Here is a 27,554-nt window from a genome sequence, read left to right as displayed (position 1 = left end):
CCTGGTTTATGTACATGGCCTTGCTGGCACTCCCTCCTTCGAAATAAAGCAATTCCAAGGTTCAAGGCTATGTATGAGCTCTTATCCAGTGTGGAATTACTGCTGTCTCTAATTTGTTACTGTGAATAGTTTATGATATCGAACACACTGCTGGTTGGGGTTTTTTTAAACCAACAGGGCAGTCTATTTGAGCCCTGCTAACAGCCGTGCTACAGAAAGGAGAACCTTATTCATTGTTTGTTTCCATTTTTAATATCAATGCAGTTACTGGAGGAAACTTTTGATACATCATACTTGATTTCTTTTCAAATGGAACAAGTGAAACACATGGACCACATTCTGGAAGAATAAAATCTTTAGGCTGCAAAATTAAAAGCAACATTATATGGAACAGTTTTCTATTTCACATGGAATCTCAAGATTTTTTAAAATAATTCAGATTTAAAAAATACAAGAGCTTTAAATCAATAGATGCTATGGACATGAGTTTCTGAAAACATGAGTTTCTATACCATGTTCATATTATTGAAACTTTTTTTCAAAGAACTGATACTCTTTCTTTCAAATGATACTGTTGGTTTGATTTACACTGTAAAAAAATTTGTGAATTATACTGATAGAATACATGGATATAAAAACTCTTACAGAAAATTAATATATTATTGTACGAACCATGAACAGACTACTTGTAAAGAAATGCTCCGGCTGTCCTTCAACAAAATAGTTAAGCACGTGCTCAGTTTTAAGGAAAAAGACAAGCTAGTTTTTTCTTTGTCTTAATTTAAGGCACCTAAGTACTTTGTTTAAGGGATACTGGGATGTACTTAAAAGAAAATAGGGGGAAATTATTTCTGATGGACACTTGGTGGCAGCTTTTATCTGTAGGCTTAATAGCTGTTGCCACTTAACTTCACTGCTTCTCTTTTATAGCAGGGGACAAGCCAGCAAACACAGACTATAAACAACTGGGGTATGTTTTCCCCAGAAGATTTGGTCAACAACTTTCTTTGATCACAAAAATATTTTCCCAGGGACACTAAAATCAACATAAATATTTATTTTGACTGAAGCAAGCAGATTTTTGTTCTTCCTTTACTTTAGGAAACCAACCGAGAGACAAACATTTTGTGAGGTTCTCTTGCAAATTTGAGTGCAGAATGACTGGCAATTATCTTTTTTTAAAAAACCACCTAATTCTAAAAATAAAATTTAGTTCTTTAAATGGGAAAGCCGTTGCTAGGCCTGGTAAACTTTCTCATGAAAATTCTTCATCCTTCATGGATCAACAGTGAGATTTGGGTATAAAACAGGTTGCACGGTGATTTTTTTGGCTCCTGGAATTGCTGAAGCAGAGCGCTAAGAAAGACTTGTCGAAAGATTTCAGTTCAATCTGCTGAAATATCCACTGCACTATAAACACGGCCCTCAGAGGCCTGGGAATGAAGCTATGTGGTGCCTGACAGTTTCTTGGGCTCTTTGGGTATGAAACTTGGAAGGGATGAGGGTGCTTGGGCTCCCAGGGCAAAGCAGTGTCTGACACCCAGCCTTGAAGCTTTAGCCAGGCTGAGCTCTGAGGGCGAACCACGAATCTCCGAGGTCTGCGGCGCATCAGGGCGCGCTACAGCCGGCGCTGCGCGCTGCCGCGTAACGAGGAGGGACCTGTCCCAAAGAGGCGAGGCGTGGGTTATGTCTGAGCACGGGGAACGGGGCAGTGCATCCTCCGGTGAGTCCCAGCCCGCTGCCTGCACGGGACAGGGCTGCCTTCTGGCCCTGTGAGGGCAACCTTGACGTGTGGCCCGATCGGGAGCTGTGCTCCTGCCAAACCTCACGCTCGGACACGAGCAAGCACTTCTATCTACAGGTTGCTGGCAGCTTAAGATAAGGCATCTCGTGTAGGGAATCATAAACCAAGGAAGAAGTCAATCTCTTCTGTTAATACTGCGGATATTTATCGAGCATTCAGAGCCTTCATTACTGGGAGAAGCTTTATATTTCATTTTCTCCAGCTATTTTGCTTGCACGACCCTTTCCAATCCAGCTAGGAAGACAACTAAACGCAGCAGACCCAAGTCAGCCGCGTCGGGGTGCTGCTGTTTTGCCCTAAGGTCCTCCTGTTGGGCAGCTGCTGGGAGGGGGCTCCCCCTGCCCATCCCATCCCATCCCATCCCATCCCGCCCCGCCCCGCCCCGCGGGGCTAGGGGCTGCAGCTGATGGCCCGCGGGGGCACGGAGGGGCCGGAGCTGCCCCTCCCTGGGGCAGCCAGCTGTTAATTAGCGCCAATTAACCTCGGAGCCGCCCCGGCGGAGGGGCAGCACCACCCTCCGCCCCCGGGGCTCAGCCTGGGCCGCGCCGCGGGCAGCGCTTCCAGCGGCACAGAGCGCCGAGCGATAGCCTCTCGCGATAGCCGGTCGCGATAGCCGCTGCCGGCCCCAAATGGGCCGCGGCCGGCCCGGGGCCCGGCGGGTCTGCGGGGCGGGCAGGGGCGGCCGGCGGAGCGGGCGCTCAGCGGCGCCTTGAGGGCCGCGGAGGCGCGGATCGGTGCCGTCGCTGGCGGGAGCCGGCCGGGGCCGGGCCGCCGGGGCAGGGGCCGGGGCAGGCGGCCGGTCCGGGCTGTCCTCCCGCCCCGCAGAGCGGCCCCCGCTCTCCCCCTTCGGCCGGCTGGGAAGAAAAAGGATGGAGCAGCAGTGGTGGAAAGGGGAGCTGGCAGCAGACATCCACCAGACCCTGAGGACGAAGGTCGGGTCCCGCTCTGTCCCCTTCCCTCCTCCTCCTCCGCGCCCCCTGCCGCCGAGGCGCCCGGCCGCCGAGCAGGGTCCCCGGGCCGGGGCCGGCCGCTCGCTGCGGCGGCTGGCACAGCGCTCCCCCCGCAGCTCCCCCGCGGCTGTCCCTCAGCCGGGGCGTTGATGACGCGTTGCGTTAAACGCTAAGGGGATGCTGATGTCGGCCCGTAAAAACCCAGCGTGTTGTGGACCTGGAGAAATAGCGTTACCTCTCTTCCAACAGATAAATGCTAAAGTTCGAGTAAAAGGTAGGATCCTGTTCCCTGGCAGACTGTAAAGGAGCTGAAAGAGGTACAGACGTGGCTTGTGATGGCTTTTCTAGAAGCTGGTGTATCGTTTACACGTGGATTAGAAAACCAGTAAAATGCCGCGCAATAAGCAAAACAGCCCGGTCGCTGTCTGAAGAACTGGCGTGCTTGTACGGAGAGCGGGTAGAACTGAGGCTGTTGGTTTACTTTGAACATTTCCTTAGGCAGACTCCCAGCTTTGGGGAAGCTCTAAACGCAGTTCGTTGGGCAACGTGAGAGAGCCCTCGGCAAATATTGACTCCCTGCATTTGACGCAGCTTTTAAGTTACTAAAGTTATGGCTAGCAAAGTTAATGCTTTGGACGTTCTGTTCCCTTTGTTTGCTTCACAGGCGTTTAGCAATAAATCACGTCAGGCGAGTTAACTGTTCCCAGGTCTCTGCGAGGTGGCTGGTTTGTCCTCACGTCCTCCAGCTGAGGCAGGTCTCCCCGGCCCTGCAGTGGGGGGAGGAATAACAGAGCATCCAATGGTCAGGGTGTTAAAAGGCAGGGGAAGCTTTGTTGGTGTTGGTGGTTTTGGTTTGTTTTTTTTTTTGGGGTGGTGGTGGTGTGTGTATCCACTGCCTTTTAATCAATTATTTCATTCTTCAGCCTGCTTTCTGGATGCATCTGACAACTCCAGATTGCTAAAACTTCTTTGTACATGGATACTAACCTAGACCAGCTGAAATGACAAGAATTGTTTGAATTCAGAGAACCTGCAAGGAGGGAGAAGGGTCTCTGGGCTGCTCTGCTTTCTGCTCCGAGGGAGGTCTACAAGGGTTTCTGCTTGGACAACTTTAATCCTAATTCTGCCCACCTTGTAAGGATTACTTCTCTTTTTGAAGGAAGTACTACATGAGAATCTAGAGTACAAGTATATCAAGCAAAAATAATCACAGCCCCTAAAACTTCTTTGGTTCATTTTTTGTGATCCCCCTCCCCAAGTAATATTCTGCAGAAACAGCTCTTGAGTATATTGCCAAGGTTTGCTTTTTTGATGTTCAAAGTGTCAGAATTTACTGCAGAACATCATGGAACTCCTCAAAAGGATCCTTCAGCAAAGTTTGGGAAGATAAGTAGTTTTGAGGTCAGTTTTGTGAGCACGGACCAGTTTTAGGGATGCCTATGGCCATTGCATAGAACAAAATGAGCTTCAATAGTGGCATCCCCGCTAGAGTATTTGTGTATTAGCACATTAATACTGGAATACAGAAAATTCAGGCAATGGTACCTTCGAGCCTAAATGACCTCTCTGGTTTAAGCTACTTGCTGAGGAGCCCTAGGCTGGAACAGAGGGTGCCTCTGGTCTTGGGTGAGAGTACACAGGTCTTAGTTTTAGCATGTGAATCTGACAGGAAAGTTACTTAAGATGCTTGTCAAGGAGGTTGAAATGCATGTTGCAGGCTATCCCACTTTTTTTGAAGAACACACTTAAAGTCTGGGTTTAAGGTGAGGAATAAAATGACCTTTTTGAATAACATAACCCTTTCCTAAACCAACTGAAGGATCACTTCCCCCCCGCCCTCCCCCCCCCCCCCCCCCCATAATTTAGACACACAAATATATGAGATGTATGCCTACTATGAAACAATCTAGGTTTTTTGTTAACAACTGGAAAAAATGTTATGCCATCCCTCCCATCCCACCAGCTGGATTTGGGAGTTCTTAACCTCACTGAAAGCTGGTGTCCTTTGTTGAGTGCTGTATCTGATGGATATGTTCTGCATGAGAGCAGATACTGAATGTGTGTGGTATACCTGGCTGCCAGTTCAGAGAGGGCTGAAAGATGCTGCGAGGCTTTGTGACTTCCCAAAGGCTCTAGCTCAATGCAGGGGAAATTAATAGCCCCTCAATTGTCTGACCAGTAAAATATCTGTGCTGTGATTATTGGTATGCGGTGTTTAGCTTAGCAGGACTGTATTGTGTTAGTTATTGAGCATGCTGACCTAGTGGAGTAAAATGCCTGAATTCCAAAAGTGTTACACACACATCCTTAGACTTTAAATGAGAGGTTAAAGTATTCCCCCGGATTAGGCTAGAACATTAAGCCTGTTGCAAGATTGAGCCAGGAAGGAAAATAAAAATTGGAGCATACTGTGTTTCTTTGTACCTGGAGAGTCTAACACGCGCTAGTCTGAGAAAGGTGCTCTGTGTATGTGCTGATATCTTCTGGTGCTTCAACTACTTCTACAATGCCCCTATGCTATTGATAATGGAAGGGTACTGGTTGTGCCAGGCAGCTGACTTTCATGTCAAAAATCGGAGACCTCTCTCAATGGAAGTGGAACTACTGCAGTATCTGCGCAAAACTTGCTCTCTCTGCTTCAGTAGCCCTGAATGCTCCACGAGTGTGGAAAGCTGAGTAACCAGTCAGTGTTGGGGCTGTTTGTTTGTTTGTTTAAAGTTGAGGAAATACTTTGCTTTAGAAGGCAGTCTGAGTGTCCCAGGAAAAAAAAAAGTGATGTCTGTTTGCTATTCCTCCCCCATTTTTGTTGGGCTGTTTCCTTCCAGGATATGTTCATTTCCTGCAATTAATGAGAATTACTAGATCTGCCTGCGTTTCCCTTTTTCATTTATCTCTTGCATAGCTTCTCAGTGCAGGGCCAAATTTTGCAGGACTTGTTGTCCATGAATTTAAAAGGTTAATCATTGTAACTTGATCTTTTTAAAGGCAGTCCAAATTACTCTGTGCAGTTACTTTCGGCCAGGTGAGGAGAGCTGATTCTCTTTCTGCTGAAAGCAAGCAGTCCTTTGCTGTTAAAGTGGTAAAAATGTCTGAGTGATTTCCTCTAGGTGAAAGCTCCTCCACACCTGTCTCCTACCTCCTCTTGGTTTAAAGATCTTAATGAGGAAATGCTGTTTACCACCATGATGTGTTTCATTCTACTTTGACATGCAACATTTCCCTCGGCTTCGTCCATGGTGTCAGCTTGGGCCGCAGTCTCTGAAGCACGAGTGTAATCCATAGAGGTTTTGTTGTGAAGGGTCCTTTTCTTCACTGGTCTTTGAGTACTGTCACCATAAATGCATTTCTTGCAGTTTTAAATCATCCTGTTAGAAGTAGTGCAGGTCCTGTTATTAATTTTGTTCAGTAAAAACAACCTCTTCCTCTTCTCCCTGCACCCAGCATATGTCCCTTTATTTTCTGTCTTTCTGCCAAAGCATCTGGTTTACTTGACCTGTTGGTAGCCTGAAGGTCTTGCTGTAATAGGTACTGTTTTATCTTTTAGCCTGTAAGTCCACTCTTGTCCTTGTTTTTTTAAAAAACTGGTCATCCCTTCAATGCTTAATTAATTAAATGGTACATTTGATATGTTCAGATCTGCCTGGCACAGCCTGAAGTTCAGATTGGTGCAGACTAGACAGTTACACCTTCCTTCTGTTCAGACTGTGTGTTAGGGCATTGCCTAGGTGGTGCTTCTCTTTTTTGTTTTTAAAACAAAATCTAGACGAGAACTTCAGGGGTCCCAGATACCCGCGGACATGCAAAAGGTTTGGCGCTCTTTCCCATTTCCTTTAACAGAAGGATAAAACCATTAACCTTTCATTCTGATGCACCTTTCCAGTTTGAATCGGCTGTAAAAGAAAGTAGGTGTAACAGGTATTGAGGTGTATTAATGTCAGGGCTTTTTTATCCAAGACTGGAAGCCCAGCAACAAAAGCATAATCTGTTCACTTAACAAAAAAGCACACAAAAAAAACCATCCAGCTTTTGAAAATCAGCAACAATAGCATTACTGGTTGCTAGCTGTAATTTACTTATGTTATAGATGGCAGCATTTGCATGGAGCTGAAAGGAACAAGTGTCCTAATAAAGTACATGGTTATTCATGATCTCTCTTCTTTTTTCCTTAAAGTTGGAATTTCAATTTTCACACTCCTTTCTCTGATCCTTCTCAGATTAGCTGCTGAACTTCTGAATACTTTGAAGTGCGTAAGAAGGACTTAATGAAATGCTTGATAAAATACCACGGTGGAACGTGTGAAGCAACGGCTTTTCAAGCACAATACTAGTTCAACTTTCTCGCAAATTTTGAATGCCTGGGACTGTTGTGAGGATGCTGAAGGGTAGAGCAGATTCAAGCACAAAAAGCTTTTACATACAGTTGAAATACTGCCTTGGTCTGCCATGGGTTTTTTGTGTGACATCTCAGTAGTATGAACCTTAGTTTAAGTGTCTACACTAAGCTCAGATCTCGAGGAATGGAGTCTGTGCTTACCTGTAGATATTTTGACAGACAGAGGTGAGTGTTAGGGGAAATGCATCAAGAGCACAGAATGTAGTCCGAGATGGCCTTTCATCTAGGTAAAAGGGGGGGGAAACTATTGAAGGTGCTACTGTTCTTTCAAAGAGCGAGTGAAACAACCCAGTGTAAGCCAAAGTCATTGACTAGGTTGGAACTTGAGGTTCTGCTTGATGTTGCTGGAGTTCTGGTCCTTTGTGGGAGATATATGTGAACTTGCTGCTCCTTTTGAGTGTGCAGGGACAGTGGTAATGGGAGAAAATCTTAATTTATGGTGTTTCATTCATGCATTCGTGGAATGTATCACAAATCAGTAAGGGTAGCTGCTGGCAGCACTGATCTAGGCAGTGTAACAAGTGTGTTTAAGCTGTTGCTCTGTCCACTTGATTGGTCACTGTTCAATGAGGGGAAAAATAAAGGATATATTGCCCATGTACCCCTCCTTATTAGAAAGTATCTGGATCTTGAATTTTCACTGGAAATAATGAGAGGAACTGTTTGACATCCTTTTTGAAACGTGGTTCTGTCAGGTTTGTCTCTTACTCCTACATCAATCCAGATGCTGTGCAAGACTGGCGCTTCTCCTAGGGCCTGATTAAGACTTGTCTAAAAGAACTGAAGGTTGATTAAATAATAGGAAACGCTGTAACTTTTGGGACTGAGAGATATGGCTACAGCAGGGCTGAAGAGAGGAGTGATAGATGATGCAGTGAATCCTAGACTGTATTCCTTTATTGCTGTATCTCCTAACAGTTATAATCATTGGTCGCTCTGTGTTAAAGACAGAGTAGCTTGTGCTTGCACAGACAAAGCAAGTGTGACTGTTTTGGAGACTTTCACCATGCCTTTCTGCTCTGCGAGGACACACATCCTGCTGGCCATACCCTAAGAGCACTGCCCTGGCATGTGTCTTTGCCCTTCCCTTTGAGTCTGCATGGCCAACTTGAAGATCAGTAAAAGCCAAATGCATCAGCTGTACTCTACTACCAGACTGTTCAAAACACATTAACTCTTAACCTTTCTGACGGATTAATTCAACTGCAGTCAGCTGCCTAGGCATAGAAACACTTACCGGCAACTTTTGTATGAGTCATTTTGTTACTGGAAGGCATAGTGCTGCAGTCTGCGCAGGGGCAGGAGGATTGTTTCTGTGCGGGAGAAGGAATAGTGTGTGACGTTTGTAGCAGAATTAAATTGGGAGCATGCTACCTAGTCTACTGCAAAGAAGCATGCAGAGTGCTCTGAATTTTTCTTTGTATATCATCTTCTTGCCTGCATAAATAGAAGTTAGCTTTTATTGGTTTGCTCATGTGTGGTGCAATAATTCTGTCTAGGAGATCAATTTGGCACCTTTCTTCCACAGCTGGAAGACTGGTTAGAACACAAAACAGGAAGGAGTTTGTCTCTCTCAAAGAACAACTGTTAACAGCCCGCTAGATAAGCTTTCCCTTTATTTTTCATCTACAATCATTTCTTTTTCCTGTTCTAATGGCAACAAAGTTGCAGTGTCTGTTATTCTTACAACAGGAATTCTTAAGAATCTGGTGGAGGTCATCTACATGCTATTTTTCCAGAACATGCAACAGAGAGCTAAATGATTGCTAGCGTTACCGTGGTTTTTACTAGTTTTCTAACTTAAATACTTAGTAGCCTTTTTCCTTTTTTTTTTTTTTTTAATTTATTTTAAATTTGAATGCCTTATATAGACACTTGGGTTATATACTTTAACACTGGATTAAGAAGAATCAGAGAGATGTGTGTTGAAACTTTAGTTACGTACCTTCACTGGGTAATTTTGTTCATCAGCTGGAACCTGTTTTCAGATTTTGGGTTAGGATCAGCGGTCAAGATCTGCGAGCTGTGATAGCAGGGGCCATGCGCTGGATTCTGTTTACATATCCAGAAACAGAGGTAGACATTAATAAGATTAAAGTATAATGATGAGAGAAGCATGAAGTTTACAGTAGTAAATGGAGCCTGCATCTGTGCAGGCAAGTATTGAAAGAGCTGTTTCTAGATGAATGGGCTTTACTGTTACCGAGTAGCTTGGGTTTTGGTGTTTCATTTTGCTGCAGAAATGAGAAGGTAATTTACCTGGCTCTCCATCGAGGATGCAGCTCTCTGGAGACGCCTGTGTGCAGCAGCTGGGTGTCTTGCAGCTGAGATGGCTGGTGCTGAGAGGGGGAGGAGGGCAGTAAGAAACACCGGAGCTGTTGCAGGAGTCGGGAGAAGTTGCATGTTTGACCTGTGGGACAGAACAGATGCCGACTGAAGTCCAAGTGCTTGGACATGGTAGAAAACCAGATTCACTTAACATCTCCCTGAATTTCATAACCCGAGGCATATTTGCTACAGCATTTCTTTTGCCTTGTCAAAAAGCCTGTGAGTTGTTCTAAAATACCTTGATGAATTCCACTTTTGTTCCGAGAACTGATCATTATTAGTGACTTATTACCATAATGTCACATCACTTGCTAACTTTTCTACTGCTTTTTTTTCTCCTGACTGTTTGTCAGTTCACTACGGGCTTTATATCAGTGGGAGAACAGTTTTACCGAGGAGAATCTGGACAGAAAGGACGTGTGTGTGGAATTTCTTGCCATGTTGAACACCAAACCATCGGATGTGGTACTCTGATGAAGATAAATGCTGGGCAGGCTGGCCTGCACCAGCTGCTGCTTCGAGGGAGCTGGAGGAAGTGATTCTGTTAGGATTTCTTCCTCTCCAATCGCTGTGTGGCTGATTTAGTTCAAATGGGCAGTGAAAGCCTAACCTTCATGTGGTTGCTCCAAAGCTTTAGTTCTTGTTTCCCTAGTATCTCCTTTAGGGATGGATTCTGAAGTGCATTTGCCCAGCCCAGCTACAAAACCATGGGAACCACAGATGAAATCTTGTCTCCTGAGCTCAGGTAATGAAGGGTGCCAGCTGAAGTGGTCAGCTTACTGGTGATGAGCTGTCTCTCGGCAGTGAATGGGTGGCTAATGTCTGGAGCCTGGCTGTCTTTCAGACGCGATTGCTGAGGAAGATTTGTCTTCTTTAACACCACTTAAAAATGTTTACACTGATTCCCCTCTTTTAGAAGGTCAGGTCTTGAAGCTGGTAGGAGGTGGCCACTTAAAAATTGTCTTCACCCTTAAGATTGACTCTCAGTCCAAGCCTTACTTTTCAGGTTTTGAGATTAAGTGGTGATCCTTTTAAATGCTGTGCTTTGCCTTTCTGGAGGCTTTCTGTGGAGACACATCGATCAATACCTTGAGCAAAGCTTGTTAAGTACCAAGGCACCAGTGAGCCCGTAATGTGCTTTTAGCATTTCACTGTGGCAATTGCTCAGTAGCCCAAAGCAGTTGTTGAAGTAGATACGAATGAACAGGTCAAAGATAAGCAGAAGCAGCATATGAAAGGGCAATTCCAGCAGACAGCAGGACTCCCAGTTTCTTCTCTGTTGCTGTACTGGAGATAGGGGAAAAAATTAAGCAATGGAAACGATTTATTTTATTCTTGCTCCCCAAAAGTTCTTTTTTTTTTTTTTCCCCATAGAGTTGTATTCATCCAGCATCAGTATTCCCAAAGCAGCAAAGGCATTTCTTTCATTCAAAGGAGCATTTTATTTTTTTCTTGATGAACTTATGCTAAAGAACTCTGTGGGGGGTTGATGGAAAGGGGTGCATACCCACAGCCGTGTTGATAACTGTAAGCCTGCTCTTCAGCCCATGCGTCATTAAACTATGTATCACTCGCTTTCCTTTAAAAGAAAATATCATCATTTAAGACTGATCTGTCACTGTAAAAGCAGTACTTTGAACTACTTACTAGCTGCTTCATGCTACGTGGTGCAGGGCAAGGCTCTTGCCCACGCACGGATTATTACCCTGGCCCAGTTAATGCCTAGGAGGGAACTGGGTCTGGTGAGCAGCCGCGGCGTCCTGCTCCTCCCAGCCTCCGTCCTGAAGCTGAACCTTGCCCGGGCTGTGAAGTCGCGCTGCACGGAGGCCCACGCTCAAAATGAGAATGCCTTTCACTTACACCCTTTACTCGTAACCGATTTTCAAAAAAATAATTAAAAAAAATTAAAACCCAGATGCCTTACAGGGAGTAAATGTCTGTGTTAAACCAGTAGCAGAATAATCCTATTGGCTTGAATTCAGTGCTTTGGCTGGTCTGTGAATTTTCTGGTGCAGTGGGCTGAGCAGGGGTAGTTCTGGCCTTGGAGCATCTGAGGTTCAGACGCGTCTCTGGATCTCTGCTTTCGTTCTGAGCCTCTAATGTTCATCCACTGAACTGTAACATTGAGACATGTCAGATTTTTTGACTAGACATGTAACTGGAGTTACTGTTTATTTCTTGCATTTGTTATGGTCTAAGAAGCAAATTTCCCATTAAATATATATGCTGACGTCAGAGTATATAGAGAGTATAATTTTGCTGGGAGTCATAGCTGTTGAAACAGGAAGGACATTTCAAAAAATAAAACGTGAAGCTCCTACCAGTCACCTAGAAGAACAAAATATTTCAGAGGTAGAATTGTCACCTGATCTTATGATATCTTGGGCTTTGTATAGACATATTAAAAAAAAAAATACAGATATTTTAACTGATACAACCACTGAGCTTGAAACCATTTCTGCCAGAACATTGATGTTATGGGTATACTAGAAACTCCTGCTCTGAACCTGTGTACTGACAGATTAAAATCTCTGTACATAAGGCAATCGAAAAATCAAATTTATGGGGGTTTTCTAGATATAAAACAATGGGAGGCACATGTTCCATTGTCTCCCTGCTTTATAAATTGTTACTGGTGGGCGATTTCTTTGTAATCCCCCAGTGAAGGCTGTCCCAGGTTTCAAAGGGCTGTTTGCCTGTCCACAGCATGTTTCTGTTCAGTCCGGAATGTGTTTTTTCACTGACTTTCTTTAAAAAGGCCTGGGAAGCAATCATCCGTAACAGTGCTCAGCTTGCCGTCTTTGTAAGCTGCTTCTCGTTCTGGAGCCTCCCTGGTTTCCAGTTGTGTGTGCCCCTCCGAGCCCGACTCTGTAGCTATTTTTTCCTGGCAAGCTGAACCTCCTCGCAGAACGCCTCCTTCCAGGGGACGAAAGGAGCGTGGGCAGCCGCCGCGCCGGCTGTGCAAGGGGGTGCCTCTTGCCTCTGTGAACGGGGTAGCCGGTGCAGGTGCTTCCTTTGAATGCTTTTTTAAAGTCCTGATCTACTCGGTAGAATTAACTGCTCTACGGACCTCTTTGTATTCTGCTACAAAACACGTCTGTCTTGCAGCACTGTACTACTTCTAATTTATTTTCAAATATATGTGATACAAAAAAGATGTATAAGCAGAATCTGAATTTCTGGGAGATACACCTTGCTGAAATGTTTTTGGGTGTTTTTTTGTTGTGTTTGGGATTTTTTTTTAATCCACGCCTATCAAATGTGTTCAGCCCATTTTGATTTGAGTCTGGCCGTGGTAACTGCATTAGTATACAACCATGTCTGAAATGATAAAGTGTCAGCTTTTAAGTGGCATTAGTTGGTAGGTATTCCCAAGGAACTTCACTCCTTCCCTTAACCTACTCTTTGCATAGTGACTACAAACTTGTGTGTAAAAACACTTGCAGGTGAAGATCTAGCATAGGTAGACCAAAAACCTGTATAATTCTGCCTTTAAAATGAAAATTTATGTATTACATGTGAAATACAGTCTGTCAGTTCAATAGTTAGCTTTTATAATGCTGAAGCAAGTTAGTACAGAAAATACTGGAATTTGTTATAGTTAGAAAAGTTGAATCATTCTCCAATGTTGTTTTTCTTGTTATTGTCTACTTTTGTTTCTTGCTGCAGCCATGCACCATGTGAATTTTTTTGTAATGTTTTGATAAACGTTCTTTACTTTAAAGACCTACACGTTTTTTTGGCCCAGGATGTAGTAATTTGGGTAACTGAGGAAGGGGCAATATCGGAGAGATGTATCTTGCCGTTCTTGCCTATGAAACTCTGTTAAAATCTTACTTAGTTCAATTTGGGTGAAGAAAATTAAAAAGGAGTCCTTCAGGAACAATTTTCATGGCCAAGAAGTTTGGTGTTCTGTAGAAAGCAACAGCAAGCTGTTCCTGGGTTAAACTGTAATTTAGTGTTTGGCCATGTGTTTAATGCTTGTGAGGGAAGTGTATGACCTAAGTATTAGAAGTTAACTGACTGTCAAAACATGCAGTGATCCAGCCCTGATTTCTGTGTCAGTCATAGTGCTGTAGCTGCTAGGCCTTTGCCACAGCAGGTGGTGGGTGTTGGTTTGGGATTCCAGACACTGAAATGGTATTTGTTTCAGTATCTCTCTCTGCCCCCCCCCCCCCCCCCCCCCTTTTTCCACTTTAGGAACTTGAGTTGCCTATGTATAAGGCTCATTCACCACAGATTGGGATGCGCCGATACTTCATTGATCTCTTGACTGTCCTCAGCAACCGTTTCAATCTCTGCCCTACGGCCCGGCATCTCGCTGTCTATCTATTGGACCTCTTTATGGATCGCTATGATATCACTGTCAAGCAACTGCACATCATTTCATTTGCCTGTCTTCTCCTAGCAAGTAAGTTGCCTCCTGTCTATTAAGGCTTTTTTGTTTTTCCAAGCAGGTGGTTGTTTTCCTTAAATCTCACGTGCTGTTTTTTCTGTTCTAACAGCTTCCACCTACTTAGGGTAAGGCCTAAGGAAGTCCAAGTCAAGGCATAAAGCAGTCTGTTAATAAAGTCTGCTCAACTGCATAGCTTGCACTACACATCTATATGCTGGTGTCAATGTGCAGAAGTTTTGGCAGCTGGAGCTGGGTCAGTGGAAGGGGACAATGAAGATCGGGGGTGATGGGGCGGGAAGGAAGTGGCAAGCTGGGAGAGGTTAGTTCCAAGGAAGAGTTGGTGGTAGGGAATGACATCTGTGTAACACGCAGCCTCTCCTGGAGATCTGTCCTTGGGCAATCTGTGCCTCTGTTGTGAACACTGGGCATTATCAGTTCCTTGCAAATCAAACGTCTCTTATACAGGGGCCAAAGGAAAATTTGCTTCTTGAGGCACTTAGTGGGTGTGCTGATGATGCTAGAATGCATACTGCTTGTTCTGGGCTCCTGTCAAACAGCTAAGCATTGCTGTGTGATACTGAAGTTTCAGTATTGGCATCCATTTAGCAAACAATCTTGAACATTTGTCATTAGTGCTTTTGTGAAATCTTTGCTGCCAGGGCTGTGCAAGTGGAGGAAAGCGAGACTGGTGCCTCAAGGATTGCAGTCTACCCTTGCAGACTTATGAACTCTGTTTCTAGGTTAGAGAGAAATTATCCTGCCACACGGGAGCCATGTAGAGCAATGCACTACTGTGGACAGCAAAAGTTATGCAAAATCTAGCATTAATGGTTGAAAAGTGCAAATAGTCAAATTGGTTAAGGTAAAAACCACTATGGACAGCCAGAAGCTATTGAGGAAAGAAGGTGATACTATATGTTTACCCCACAGGACATGGGATTGCTACTGCTTTTCTTTGCTGGTTGTGCTCTGAAGAGCTTAATCTGCAGAGAAAATGGTAAAATAATAAAAAACCCTATGCACTTAGCATTTTTAAGCATTGCTGTCTGACTCCAGAGAAGATGGTGAATTATGTGGAGCAGTTACTGGTTCATGTTGCAAAAAAGGCCAATATTAAAATCAGAACAAAGAATAATGTAAATGGCTGCTGTAGGTACAGTCTTACAGCAGCTTAAGTGACTCTCAGATATTGCAGTTCTGCTGACCTGAACCTTTGGTGAGCTCTGTCAGACCAGTAGATTGGCAGAAAACCGTCCCAGCTGAGGAAGTGTTTTCTTTGTTTACCAGAGATGTATTTTTCTGAGGGGTCAGACAAGCTTCAGGCTGGTGCAATGGAGGGAAGAGGGGCTAGGGCTGATTTGTAAACTGTTATGGAACTGTACCCTTAATTTCAAACACATCAGACTGAATGAAATACCAAGTTCAGGTAGCCTGGAGACTGATGCCTGCTCAGAGGTGTACTCCTTCAGCTTTCAGACCATCTCTTTTCTTTTTTTGGGTAACCTCATAACTACAAGATGCCTTGCAGCATTGCTAGATTTTTGGGTTTGGTGGTTTTTTGTTTGGTTTGTTGCTGCTTTTTTTTTTTTTTTTTGGCAGGGGGGTTGTGTTTGTTTTTTTGTTGTTTGTTTGTTTTATTTTCCCAAGTGCATGAATGAATGTTACTTTCAGGAAAAGAGAAGACGATTTTCTTTAGATAAATCTGACACTTTCAAGTATACTCCTCCCTCATTTTTTTCCCCAGCATAAAATTGATGCTTCAACAGTTCTTCCAATAACTTTTCATTTAGATTTAGAGGAAGGATTTATAGCTATAGTTTGTTTCTAGTGTTATGCACATAGGATGAAAACAGTACCCTCAAACTTTGTATGAATTGTCAGAGTTGATATACTGGTAAGATATTGGGCAGAGGCTCACTATATGAGACTGGGAGAGCTGGACTGCTAATTTCTGTAGCTTCTAGGATTTAAAAAGAAGCAAAAAAGCTTTCAAGATTTTCCTTAAGTAAATGACTTAAGTAAAATGCAACTTTAGGCCACCTCTATGCAACTGGGAAGCAAAAAGAAGTTCACAAACTGCCCTACGATAACACTAGAGGGAAATGTTTTGCAACTTCTGCTTGTTCTTAAAAAAAAAAAAAAGGGCAATTTGTTTAAAAGAGCAAGCCTAAGTCTAGTGAGCTAATGAGCATGAGAATCTTTTGAAAATTAAGATTAGAGCAATGCAGTTGTATACATCCTGATCTGGAATTAAATCACCCCTTACAGGAAGGGGAAAAGGTCTATTACCATAAAGGCAGCTTTCCTAGCAACATGTAGAAATAAAATATTGCAAGTTGAACGAAAGCAGCTTTGCGCAAAATTAATGCCTAATTAGCTTGTATAGATAAGGGTTAAAATGCTAGGGCTCAGTTTGGAGACTTTTGGGAGCACAGTAAGCTCTGTTGTTTACTGTCTGGGCTATCTTAATGTGCAATAAGCATATTCTTTTTCGGCATGTGTAGTTCAAAGTGATGCAAGTCAAGTCAGGAAAAGCCACTTTACAGTAAGTGGGAATTCTTGTGTTTAGTTTGTTACTTTCAAAATTATATGAAATGGAAGAAAACTTGTAGTATGACTTTTTTTTGTTTTGCAGTAGAAGATTCTGAGTAAGTCAGAAGTGTTGACCTGAAGTCACCTTGAAAGTTCTCATTGTAGCAAAGAAGAATAAAACTAGTCCCTTGCCTGTAACTGCAAATGCAGTAATTAGAACTTCCCACAAAGCATTACTGTAGGAAGTTGCATAGTTTTTCAGCAAAGGATTGCAGCAAAAGTGCTCTTCAGGCTGTGTTGCAAGACACTTGTACTTCTAAAAAATTATATACCTTTTACTGTAGAGAGCAAAAACCTAATCTTTTTTAAATAGTTGTGGTGTTTACAGCGTATCAAGATGAATGCTTAATGCAGACTGTCTTTCAATAATTGTTATAAAGAAATTTGGAGAAACTCTGGGTTTTCTTCCTGATTGCTTCCTCAGAAAAGAGCAAGAGATTAAGGGTAGTGTGCAGACCACAAGCACGATGAGGTGTAGTTAGAGGCAAGATTACCTATTCCCACTAATTATGGTAAGTGTGGGCGTTTTTGGGGGGTGGGAGGGACACAATAGAGCTTGTAGACACACAGCTTTTGAAATGGAAGCAACAAACTTCTAAGCTAAATGCAACTTGAGGACAATTTTTAAGCTTAGAAATTGTTGTAAACTTGTGTTTAGCTTTGAAGTTTGTTGCTTCTATCTCGGATCTAAAGGATCTCAAAAACTTGTCTCTCTTTTTTCCCCCCTCTACCTACAAACATTGCCATCGCCTGTTTTCGATAGCATACAACAGCAGTGCCCCCATGATGGAGAATGTAGCATTTCGCTAGATGTTGTTTAGTTAGCTGGAGCTAACTTCTCTTGCTGTATCCTAGAAATGCATTTTGACTGGCTCATCTTCCCCTGACAGGGAACTGGATGACGATAGTGCTTCCTGCTTCCGTAATAATTGTGAGGGAGATGAGGGAGTGAGAAGATAATACTGTTCCAAGCAAATTGCACTAGCAGCCAAGTAATGTTCAGCCTGGACTTGCTGCAGTTGAGAGGAATGTGGGTGTCTGTCCCTGGAATCATCCAGTCGTTCGCTAGCTGGAAGATGTATGTTTCTCTTGCAATGTATGCACAGCATGATAATTGGAGAAGGCCTCCGGAAATTCCTGCCAGATAGCTTAGCTCCTCAGAACAGCTATAAAAGCTTTGAAGTTTACTAATGTCATCAATGGTTATTATTTCCTCTGAATCAGTTCTGAAAAAGAATGGTAAAAATTGTTCACAGTAATCTAGAGGTCAACTGAAAGCTATTGGGGGAGGGAAGGAAAAGTTGCTGGAAAAATTGACGTCACAGTTACATGAGGTATGTATTAGAATAGTTTGTCTCTTTCACTTGCATTAAGGGAAACTTTATGATCTAAATAAGAATCATAAGCTAAACGTGTTTTGGTAATACAGGAAGACCTGGTCTGTGTGGATGTTTTGGCTAGATACGTGATTAGAAGACAGAGGGCTTCCTTTTGAGGTCCAGCTGTGGTAATAGAAGAGGTTTTAGGGTCCTGCTGCTGCAAGGTCATCAGTGAAGTCTGGTGCTTTTAATTGCTCAAGGCAATCCATCCTTACTTGAAGCACACTAGTGATTGCTCAAGTTGACTGCTGTTGGGTCAGGGAGATGCTGGCTTTTGGTGAGAAGTAATGCTGGGCAGCTGGGACTGGTGGTCTTCAGGCAAGCCAGCTGGATCTAGAGCAGGGTAGTTACCGGTACACCTGCAGAGAGGCCTGGATTGCTGGCTCTGCACCCGGTATGGGTGGATGCTCACTTTGCAAACAGATAAGCGACTGTTGCTACTTTCATGTTACATGTTTCATGTTACATGTTACTACTTCCTTTTCTCCCAAAGCACTCCAGTGCTTTGAGTAAGCTCTGATTTTCTCCAGACTAAATCAGCTGGCTGATGGTTTCAGTAAGTGGATTGATCTATTTTAACTAACACTTTGCCTGAGGGGAATTGAGGAACTTCCAGTTCACCCACCTGGCAGCTGAGAAGGCAGCCCCTCGTAGAGGAGCACTGCTGAGCAGCAGCAGGTTGTAATGTTCTAAACTGCATCTTCATCAGGCAATTTATTACAGAAAATGAATGTGATATTTTAAGGTGCTCTAGCCCCAAGTGCTCTGTTAGAGAAAGGGATTGTGTAGATATCCCATCTGCTTTAGTGCTACTTGGCTCAAATTGCCTGCTGAAATCTGTGCAAACCAGCTGCCCCAAAGCAGATGAGATGCACTGACACAACCAATTCAGATGGTCCAGCCACAGGAGCAGTAAACTCTGGGAAGAGAGCAAGCACCTGGGCAGTAAGTCTTAAACTGCTGCAACTGTTTCTTCTGTGAGTTTTGTAACTGCAGTATAAGGGGGCTGTACTGTTATGGTGTATCAGTATAGTAAAAGCAGTGCAGATTTTGCCTGTTGCTGTAAAATCCTAGCTGGGTCTTAAAAGCTGCTCCGTTCTTCCCTGAAGAGCTAACCCTCGTCGGCAGCAGGTGCTTCAGTACCTGATAGAAGCAACGTCTCTCTCAGCCACTCAATGGCACTGAATGTTCCAGCAATTCTAGCTCTTATGGCCCCTCTCCCTCGGGAGGGTTCTGCTGCTATGCAGACATGGTAACAGTTTTTAAATTTGAGTCTTGTTTTAGGCAAAGCTAGCTTACTGTTCAGCACACCCAGTGCTGTGTTGCCTCACAGAGTACTCAGGTGCTTCTTGTGGTTTTCCTGGCTTTATTTTGCCCAGCTCCTTAATCTGCCAGTGGATTCTCAGCAGTTGAGTTAACTCAGGACAATAAAAGAAATTAGAGCAAGAAAAGATGTCTGTGCTAAATGGGCTGAGTTTAAGGCATGAATAATCCTTTATCACCTAATTCCCCATTGACTATGCGGAGCTGTTGTCAGACATCAGGCAGCTTGTCTGTTGGACTGTGCTTTCTGGTCCATTCTCCATTTATTGTCCCACTTTCACAAGCAGGTAACTGTTCTGACAAAGGCAGCTGAGCTACTTATTTTCAATAAAAGATAATAGTGGGTGTCAGCCCAGGATATAGATTAGTGCAAAACTTAGTCTGTAGTCTCTTTTTTTTTTTTTTAATTTCCCTATTGCTGTAACATGTACAGAATATTTTCTTTAGTAATTAAACTTTACTACAGCAAGGCATTAAAAACTCAGGTGCCTTGAGCTAAGTGGTTTGCACGTGTGCTAGGTATTGTACAGACAGATGAAAAATCTCTGACTGCTCACTTTGCAAGACACTGCAGAAAAAGGAATTAAGCAGGCTGTCTCTAAAGTAGCCTGTCTTTTCCTTGCCTTCTTTAGAGGACCGCTAGAAGCTGTGTTTGTACCTGGGGTGGCATGCAGAAGAGTCTCAGAAGTTTGTTCTACCACCTTCTGGAACAACGCAGGAACAAAGAAACATAGTCCTTCAGCTGTGCAAGCAGACATAGGTCTTTTCTTTGTGCTGGGCTAGATGAGCTTGACTGGTTTGTCCTTCTTTTGGATTGATTTTAAGTGTTTATGGGACAAAAAGTACTTTAATGACTCTTTAAATTGGCAGTCCTTTTTGTTCCTTGGTCTTCTCAAGGACTCTGAAAATGTAATAAAGCAAATTGCCTGCATGTCCTGCTTTTGTTTTGCTACCCATGCAAAACCCCAGGAAGACCATCTACCCAACCGCCAGTAATCGGCCTGAGCTGCATGCTGGGTAGCTAGGTGGACCTAGTGACTCTTGCCTCCTGCAGTGGATGAATCAGTTCTTCAGGGTACAGTTGATAGCAGTGATGTTCCTCTGAGACCTTTAGTTTTTCCTAGTGAAAAGCTGGCACGGACTGAGAGGCTGTTTTCATAACATGACAAATGTACTGATGAAATGTACTCTTTATAACTTAAGCCCATTCGCCTTGACAACAGGACTTACTCTGGCTTTCATTCATCAAAACAAAAGTGTGAATGTGTAATGTAAAAAGCACTCACTTTTTTTTTCTGGTGGAGCATCTGATTGTAGAATTCAGATTGGGACAGAACATGATCTAAAGTAACTTGGAAAATCTTTGCATCACTAATTACAGTAATACTACACACTCTTAAAAATGTCCCATGCTGCCCCCATCTATTTAGATTTTACGAAAAAGTTGGTCACAAATGTAAACCTGCATTACATGTTCATCTTATTTCATTCATCCTATTGACCTCAGTAGCCCTCCTTGTATAAAAATTTGCAGCATCCAGATACTTCTTAAATTATGCATTCCTTTAAAGGTTTATGATTCTGTTACCTCAAAACAAAACTATTTTTTAGGGCAATTGTGACAACTAAATGGTTTTATCAGTAACAGGAGCTTAGAACACAACAACAAACTTTTAATTTGAGGTGTCTACAGTGGCATTTCAAAAGCATGCAAATGACTCATACACAATTCTCACAAACTTCAAACTACAGGCTCCAGGTGATAATGTAGATGAAACAGCTTTGTTTTTCTTTCCAAAGCGTGATGTTGATTAAACTAGTCAGTGTTATTTGTTTGGTCAATGTTAGACTTGCAACTGTCTTGTCTTGGCCTTTAATATTCTTGCAGTAATTGTGTTGGAGGTCCTGGTTGTCTCAGCATAAATATGCTGTGCATAGAATCTCAGTTTCTGGTGTAACTGAAGGAACAAAAATAGGAATAGTATATTCCGATATCTTTAAATTAGGGAAATGGAAAAGGACACACTGCATTTCAAAAACATCTTCTCTTTGGTCTGATGGAATGAACTAACTTTTGCTGCCTTCTCCAGATTTCAATTGAAAAATAGGTGGGAAGTGATTGGTAAACTTGGAAGCAAAGTGTTTAGGTCAAGATGGAACTGGGTAAGAACATGTGATCGAGTTGCTTGTATGTTGCTTTGGAAAGTAGCTCATATTCAAATTTTACAGTTTATTTGAAGCAAAACTTCTGAGTTGATTTCTCTCTCCCCGTTCCCAACTCAGTTTTGGAGCCTTTCTTCAACTTAGCTAGCTATGTTTTTACTTGGTGTCTCCAATGTGCTGCAGTGGCCACTGTTATCTGACATTAAAGCTAGGAACTAGGGTGTTCAAAAGCAGAAGGGGGGAAATAATAAATAACTAGTAATCTAAATCACTAAATTTAGCTGTTGTCAATTATTTTTAACCTTAAAAGAAAAATTATCTTGATCAAGTCAAATAGCTTTGCCCTATGTTGGTATGATACCTTCCCAACACTACTGTGCTGATAGTCTGCTCTCCAGACTATAGTCTGACCTTTTGAAATTTCCAAGGTTGAGTGGGAAGAAAGAAGGAACTAGAACTTACGGAAGCCAGAGTTACAGATCTTGTCCTTAGTTTCCTGGGCATGCAGTGGTTTCTCCTACTTCCGCTAGCATACTCCTTAAATTTCTGTATCAGGCTGTGATATCACCTTGTGGGGAAAAAACAAAGGGTTAACTTTTCTCTCAAACTTCATTTTTCTTAAACAGTTGTAAACTCGGGTGACAAGGAGATTCATGAATGTGTGTATAGACTCCTGAATTTTAAGGGCTTTTTCACTGACAGCGTGCCCACAATCAGTCCTTTCCTGTTCTACTTTGTGATGGATGAATTTTGTTTTTTCATTGTTATTGTTATGCTCTTTTATGGTGGGGTGGCTGCTATATTACACTTTTAATGCATTTCATATCCATGAAACCTGCACAGACTCAAAGATGGAAAATTCATTTTTAAATGTGTTAAAAAGACACTTAAGCTGCTAATAGTACAGAAAATTGTCAGGTTTTCAATACACTGGAGACACTTTGGATGGAATTGCTATCCCAAATGGATAGCAAGATCTTACTTCCTTTTAAAATAATTTTCTAGTGCAATACTCAATTGTTTTTAGATTTGATGAGAATACTCTGAAGCCATATGACATGCTAATATCTTGTCAATTGGTCTGTGTTGGTAAAGGAGGACTCTTACAGAGATAACTGAAGCAAGAATCAATTGTGGCATATATGTCCTCAAGAACAAGGAGGAAAAATAACTACAGAGTACTTTTAAGTAGCTATGGGTTTGGATTTTGCAGCAGGGATGTTCTTTAATCTGTACTGGAAACCTATTACTAGTGATTGTTTGTTGCTAGCTCTTGAACAAGGAGTGGCTAGTAGGTCATTTTTGGCTTGGTAAACCAACAGTGTGAATTTAAGAAGACTTAATTGTTTTCTTAAGTTTGCAGCAAAGTAACATTGTTGCTTTATTACTGATAGATCTAATGCTGGGACTCAAATCTGATATTAGATGCTTTTTCTGAAAGAAGGGTGAATAGAGTGAGATCCTGTTTTTCTGTACAAAATGACAGCACTTCGTAGCCAGTGGTGAAAACAGAGTCATTCTGGAGACTACTGCTGTTTCAGTAGGCTGGCAAATACAGTTTAGAAAAAGGTGCAGCTTTGCTCAGCTATCTTGACTGTGAAAATGTATGCACTCTCCTAACCCCATAGGAATCATTTATGTTAATCACTTGGTTACAGTGTACTTCTCCTGGCCTTTCAGTGACCTTAGCTAATGAGGCCCTCCAAGACCACAAGGAACAAAGAAATTCTGAAGCAGCAAGGGCAAAGGTGGTATTGCCTGAGGGTTTTTAAAGTCTTCCTTTTTGTAGCATGTGCATTTAGCGTCCATATCCAAAGGAGCTTTCTTTCCTCTCGATATTAGATCTTTCTTTGCCATATTTTCCCCATACTGCTTGCTTTCTTCACACTTGACTGAATGCCCTTCAGCAAACTGCTTCCAGTTATTGTCAGAAAATCTATCTGTAATCCTAATGGGTTTATAATCTTGGTTTTGGCATCAATACTATACAAACAATTAAAAACAAACAAACAAAACCATAAAAAGGATATAGGAATATGTTGACTGGTCTGTTGGCTTCTTTCCTACTTGTGTCACTGTACTTTCCCATCCTTCTTTAAAAAGCACCTTTTATCATCAGACTTTCTGGGTTTGGGAGTGTTCTTTGTTGGCTTTTGGACACTCAGTCGTAATGATAAATCTTATTTGAAAACCATCACTGCTGGCAGGTAAATTTGAAGAAAAAGAAGATAAAGTTCCAAAGCTGGAGCACTTAAATAACCTGGCACACATGTGCAATGTGAATGTGGTATTGAACAAGAAAGACTTGCTTAGAATGGAAATGCTGCTTTTGGAAAACTTCAACTGGAACCTCTGTCTACCGACACCAGCACACTACATTGACTACTACCTCTATGCGTCCATTGGCGAGAATGACCTTCACAATGGCTGGCCGATCACCTCACTGGCCAAAATCAAAGCTTTTCTGGAGAAATACGTGTATTATTTCCTTGATTTCTCAGTGCAAGGTAAGAGGCTTAGTTTTATGCTAGAATGATCTTCCATTTGGCAAAAGGCAAAAATCTGAAAGAGAGAAGGGCTTTAAAACTTGTCATAATATGGATTGCACAAAATTATCTGTGCAGAATGTTTTCTCTTTGCGGTTATGGCAAATGGTACGGTGTCCTTTCCTTGTGCAAGCCTCTTGTCTCTTTTCAGAAATCTCTAGATGAGATCAGGTTTTTTTCTTCAGCTTAGAACACTAATTGGAGAGACTCAGAAATGGGGTCTGATGTTTGATCTGCCACAGAGTATGAACTTCTGTCACCTGCAGACATGGTATTATGTTCAATGTATGAATCTCTTTAAATGATATTTTTTAGAGGGTCCTGTGCTGCAAGACATGACATATTTAGAATGATGGCACCTTTAGTGATTTTTGTTCGCAGCATCGCTTCCGCTATCTGCCCATGGGAGAGGCAATGAACCGCAGCATCCTCATAAGCTGGTTTCAGCACTAATGTAAATGTGTGTGTGATTGTCAATACCTAACTTTGGTTCAGCTGAGACCAGTCTACAAATTTCAGCATAATCTATTTCATGGCTTTTTCTGAAATGAAAGAAGCTATAGTGAAGCCTTGATAGTAGTTACAAGCAAGTAGTACAGAGATCTTCAGGAAAGCTTCATCCAGTTTTTGAGACTTTTTCTGGTCATGAGTTAATACTCTGAGATGTGTGGAACAAAGTTGAGGATTTAATTTTGTCCCGTTTTGCCATGTATACACATAACAGGCTCACTGCAGTGATTAGTAAGAGTATAATCCTTGCTTTTTTTTTTCTTTTGTAGATCACACTTTCCTCCATTTTCGTCCATCTCTGATTGCTGCAGCCTGTGTGTGTGCCTCACGTATCTGTGTGCAGATTTCTCCTGCCTGGACAACACAGCTTGAATTGCTAACATGTTATTCCTGGGAACATCTTGCCCGATGCATTGAAATGATGCTCATGTAAGATCAGAAAGAACATAATCTGCTTGTGCTTTTAGGAAGATGTTGATATTCTTTTCAATTTTTTTTTTTAAGTAATTGTTTAGCTATAATTAAGAGTACAGTATTACACTGGTAATCTCCATCTTCAGTTTGGGGAGAGGAATAAAAGGGAAAAATCAGGTCACTTTACTAAATACTGTATTTTAACAATATGGAATGTGGAACAATGTGGAATGGAGTGCACAATTTACTGTTCATTATGTTTTCTTGTACTGGTTGTCTATGTGATTGGATGGAAGCTTTTACAGATGGCTGATGAAAGCTTTTTTCCCCTTGTTTTCTCATTGTACCTGCAATATACTTGCTGCAGAGAGACACTGGTGTATCTCTAACATCAAGAATACAGTAGGGAGACATTTCAGAACTATTCTTTGGTTTTTTTTCCTCCAGTAAAGGACGTGATTGCAATGCATCTATACTGGTCTGGTATGTAAGCACATACAGTCTTAACAGAAAATAAAAAAAGTTTAATAGACCGATTTAGGTTGAGAGTGATGGTGGACCTTGGAGGTAACTTCTGAATTCCTACTTAAAGCAGGGCCAACTGAAGTTAAATCAGACTGCTTAGGGTGTTGCCTAGTCAGGCTTTGACTGCCTCCAAGGACGGAGACTTCCAAACGGCTCTGGGCAGCTTGTTCCAGTGCTTCATCGTTCTCATGATAATCAAAAGTGTGAAAATGTTTCTTCCTAATATATAACAAAATTTCCCTTGTTCCCTTATAGCTATGCACTTTAACAGTCTGCAAATACTTACACAGACTATTTTAAAATGTCTTTTGTGTTGTGGACTTAAGGTTTCAAGATAACCAGTCCATCAGTAAAAACATACTTGTGATGCAAAATGATCCATAAACCTGTTGTTAGTGTGTGAAGATTGCAGCAGGATAATCGGAAATTAATTGTGAAAGCAACTGAGGATTACCTTATACAGCTAGGGCCAAAGAGTTGATGATGTAGCCTGACCAGTGAAAACTTTGGGATATATGCAAGCTCCCAGAACGTCTCTCTTTGATAAATCTTACTTATACTTTGTTTCAGATATTATGAGAGAGACATCAAAGAAACCAGTAACACAAAAAAGCAAGTAACAATGCAACATCAAGAACAGGAAGCAGTGGGACATCTGAGCCATCAAGCCGCTACTCAAGTTCTCTTCCAGCAATCTAGTTATCACCCTCTAGCTCAGCATTCAGCTACGCTTTCCCAGTTCCAGTCGCCAGTGCAAGATTTGTGCTCTGCTTATCGTGACTCCTTACAGGCCCACAGGCCCAGAGGTCTGCTTGCTGGGAGTGCTGACAGCTCGCTGCGCTCCTACGCAGCTCTTCAGGCCGGCCTTCGGCCATCTGCCCAGACTCTGCCCATCCAAACGCCCATTGCTGTGCAGGTGGCCTTGGGAACAGAGCCCAGGCACTGCATTTCCACGGCTTATGGCAGTAGTTACTTCAGTGGTCATCATTCATATGCAGCTGGGTGTTTTGATGGATAAATACTGATGGAAGAAAAAGGTGATATGAATAGAAGCTGAAGAAGAGACCCTGTGTGTGATACAAGATGTGTATCTGAACGAAAACCATGATGGAACAGAATCCTTATGACTCGTTCACTCAGAGGATGTTGGTCTGGATCCACTGATTACTGGAACCTGGGTGCCTTTCTGTCAAGAGTTGTACATTTGGCTCTTAATGAGAGAGAGAAATAGAAATTCATTAATATACCTCACTCAATGTCACTTTGAGAGGCATCTATGTAGAAACCCTGTGGAGATTACTTCCTTCTAGTCTCCAGTTAGTGGCTCGTCAGAGTTGGCTGAATGCTTGTGTTGAAGAGTTATTTCAGGCTGGAGCATTTGTTGAATTTCTGGCCAAGTAGCGATGTACCTAGAGGATGTTGTTGGAAAACATGGAGTGCTCTCCTTCTCTCCCAGTGACATGTCGCTTGAACAGTGGCAGCTTATACTACTGGAAGTTTCTACTAAAATATACTGAAATTGGTATCATTAAATGTGAACTTCATTTATGCAGAAATCTGTGTGGAACGCTTTCCACTTTCTTAGAGCAGGAGAGATAGTTCAGGAGTAAGACTTTAGAATAAAAGGAAAAAAAGAAAAACGGGCCAGAAGACTATCAAATAATTTTTGACTTAAAATTCTCTTGGAATCTAAACGTGGTGCTGCTGAACGGAACATCACTCTGCCTTCAAGTATTTTAGAAACAAAACCAAAACCTTAAATAATCTCTTACATCTTTAACATGCTGCTGCTGTTGTGACTGGAGATTGTCAGTAAAATTGTTTGTGAGCTTTATCAGGGATTTAATGTTACTTGAAGAAATCCTCTTGGAAAAACTCTTGAAAGGTTCACTGCCTTAAGTTATTTCATCTTCTGGGCTCAATGACTTGTGGCAGTAGTTCAGGCTCAGGGCAGAGGAACCTGGTGTTAATGGGGGCAAAGATAGGGAACTGGTTAACTTTACTGTGAAATTAGAGTTTAATTGCAGTGCTAGACAATGCTGACTTAGCTTTTTAAATACCATCTTGGCATTCTCTTGGAAAATGTAGCTGGTAGATGGAAGATCCTGTTGCCTCTTTGCAATGAGAGAGACACCTACTGCCACATATCCAAAGGTTTCTTTTTCAACTGAAACCAGAGACGATGGTTCAAAAAACTGTATAGGCTTTTTTATGTTAATGTAGATATTTAC

At 42.3% G+C, this 27,554-nt stretch overlaps 1 protein-coding gene across 1 annotated transcript; it reads left to right on the top strand.

The window, feature by feature from the left end:
• The first annotated feature begins 2,667 nt into the window (after nt 1–2,667).
• On the top strand, nt 2,668–26,386 carry CCNJL (cyclin J like). The gene is made up of 5 exons (XM_082323727.1): nt 2,668–2,736; nt 13,676–13,886; nt 23,536–23,835; nt 24,654–24,813; nt 25,894–26,386. Exons 1-5 carry the CDS (start codon nt 2,674–2,676, stop codon nt 26,339–26,341), a joined length of 1,182 nt encoding a protein of 393 aa, XP_082179853.1. The 5' UTR covers nt 2,668–2,673; the 3' UTR covers nt 26,342–26,386.
• Nucleotides 26,387–27,554: the final 1,168 nt, after the last annotated feature.

Source organism: Platalea leucorodia (assembly GCF_965183815.1).
Source record: "Platalea leucorodia genome assembly, chromosome: 11".
NCBI lineage: Eukaryota > Metazoa > Chordata > Aves > Pelecaniformes > Threskiornithidae > Platalea > Platalea leucorodia.
The sequence above is the reverse complement of the archived record's forward strand: the minus strand, read 5'-3'. Positions and strand labels throughout refer to the sequence as shown.

Bases quoted from the DNA above. Each gene is read 5' to 3' on its own strand.
- CCNJL (XM_082323727.1), top strand. From the start codon at position 2,674: ATGGAGCAGCAGTGGTGGAAAGGGGAGCTGGCAGCAGACATCCACCAG. The intron at 13,887-23,535 runs GTAAGTTGCCTC...CACTGCTGGCAG, and splicing joins TGCCTGTCTTCTCCTAGCAA to GTAAATTTGAAGAAAAAGAA. The intron at 24,814-25,893 runs GTAAGATCAGAA...ACTTTGTTTCAG, and splicing joins TGCATTGAAATGATGCTCAT to ATATTATGAGAGAGACATCA.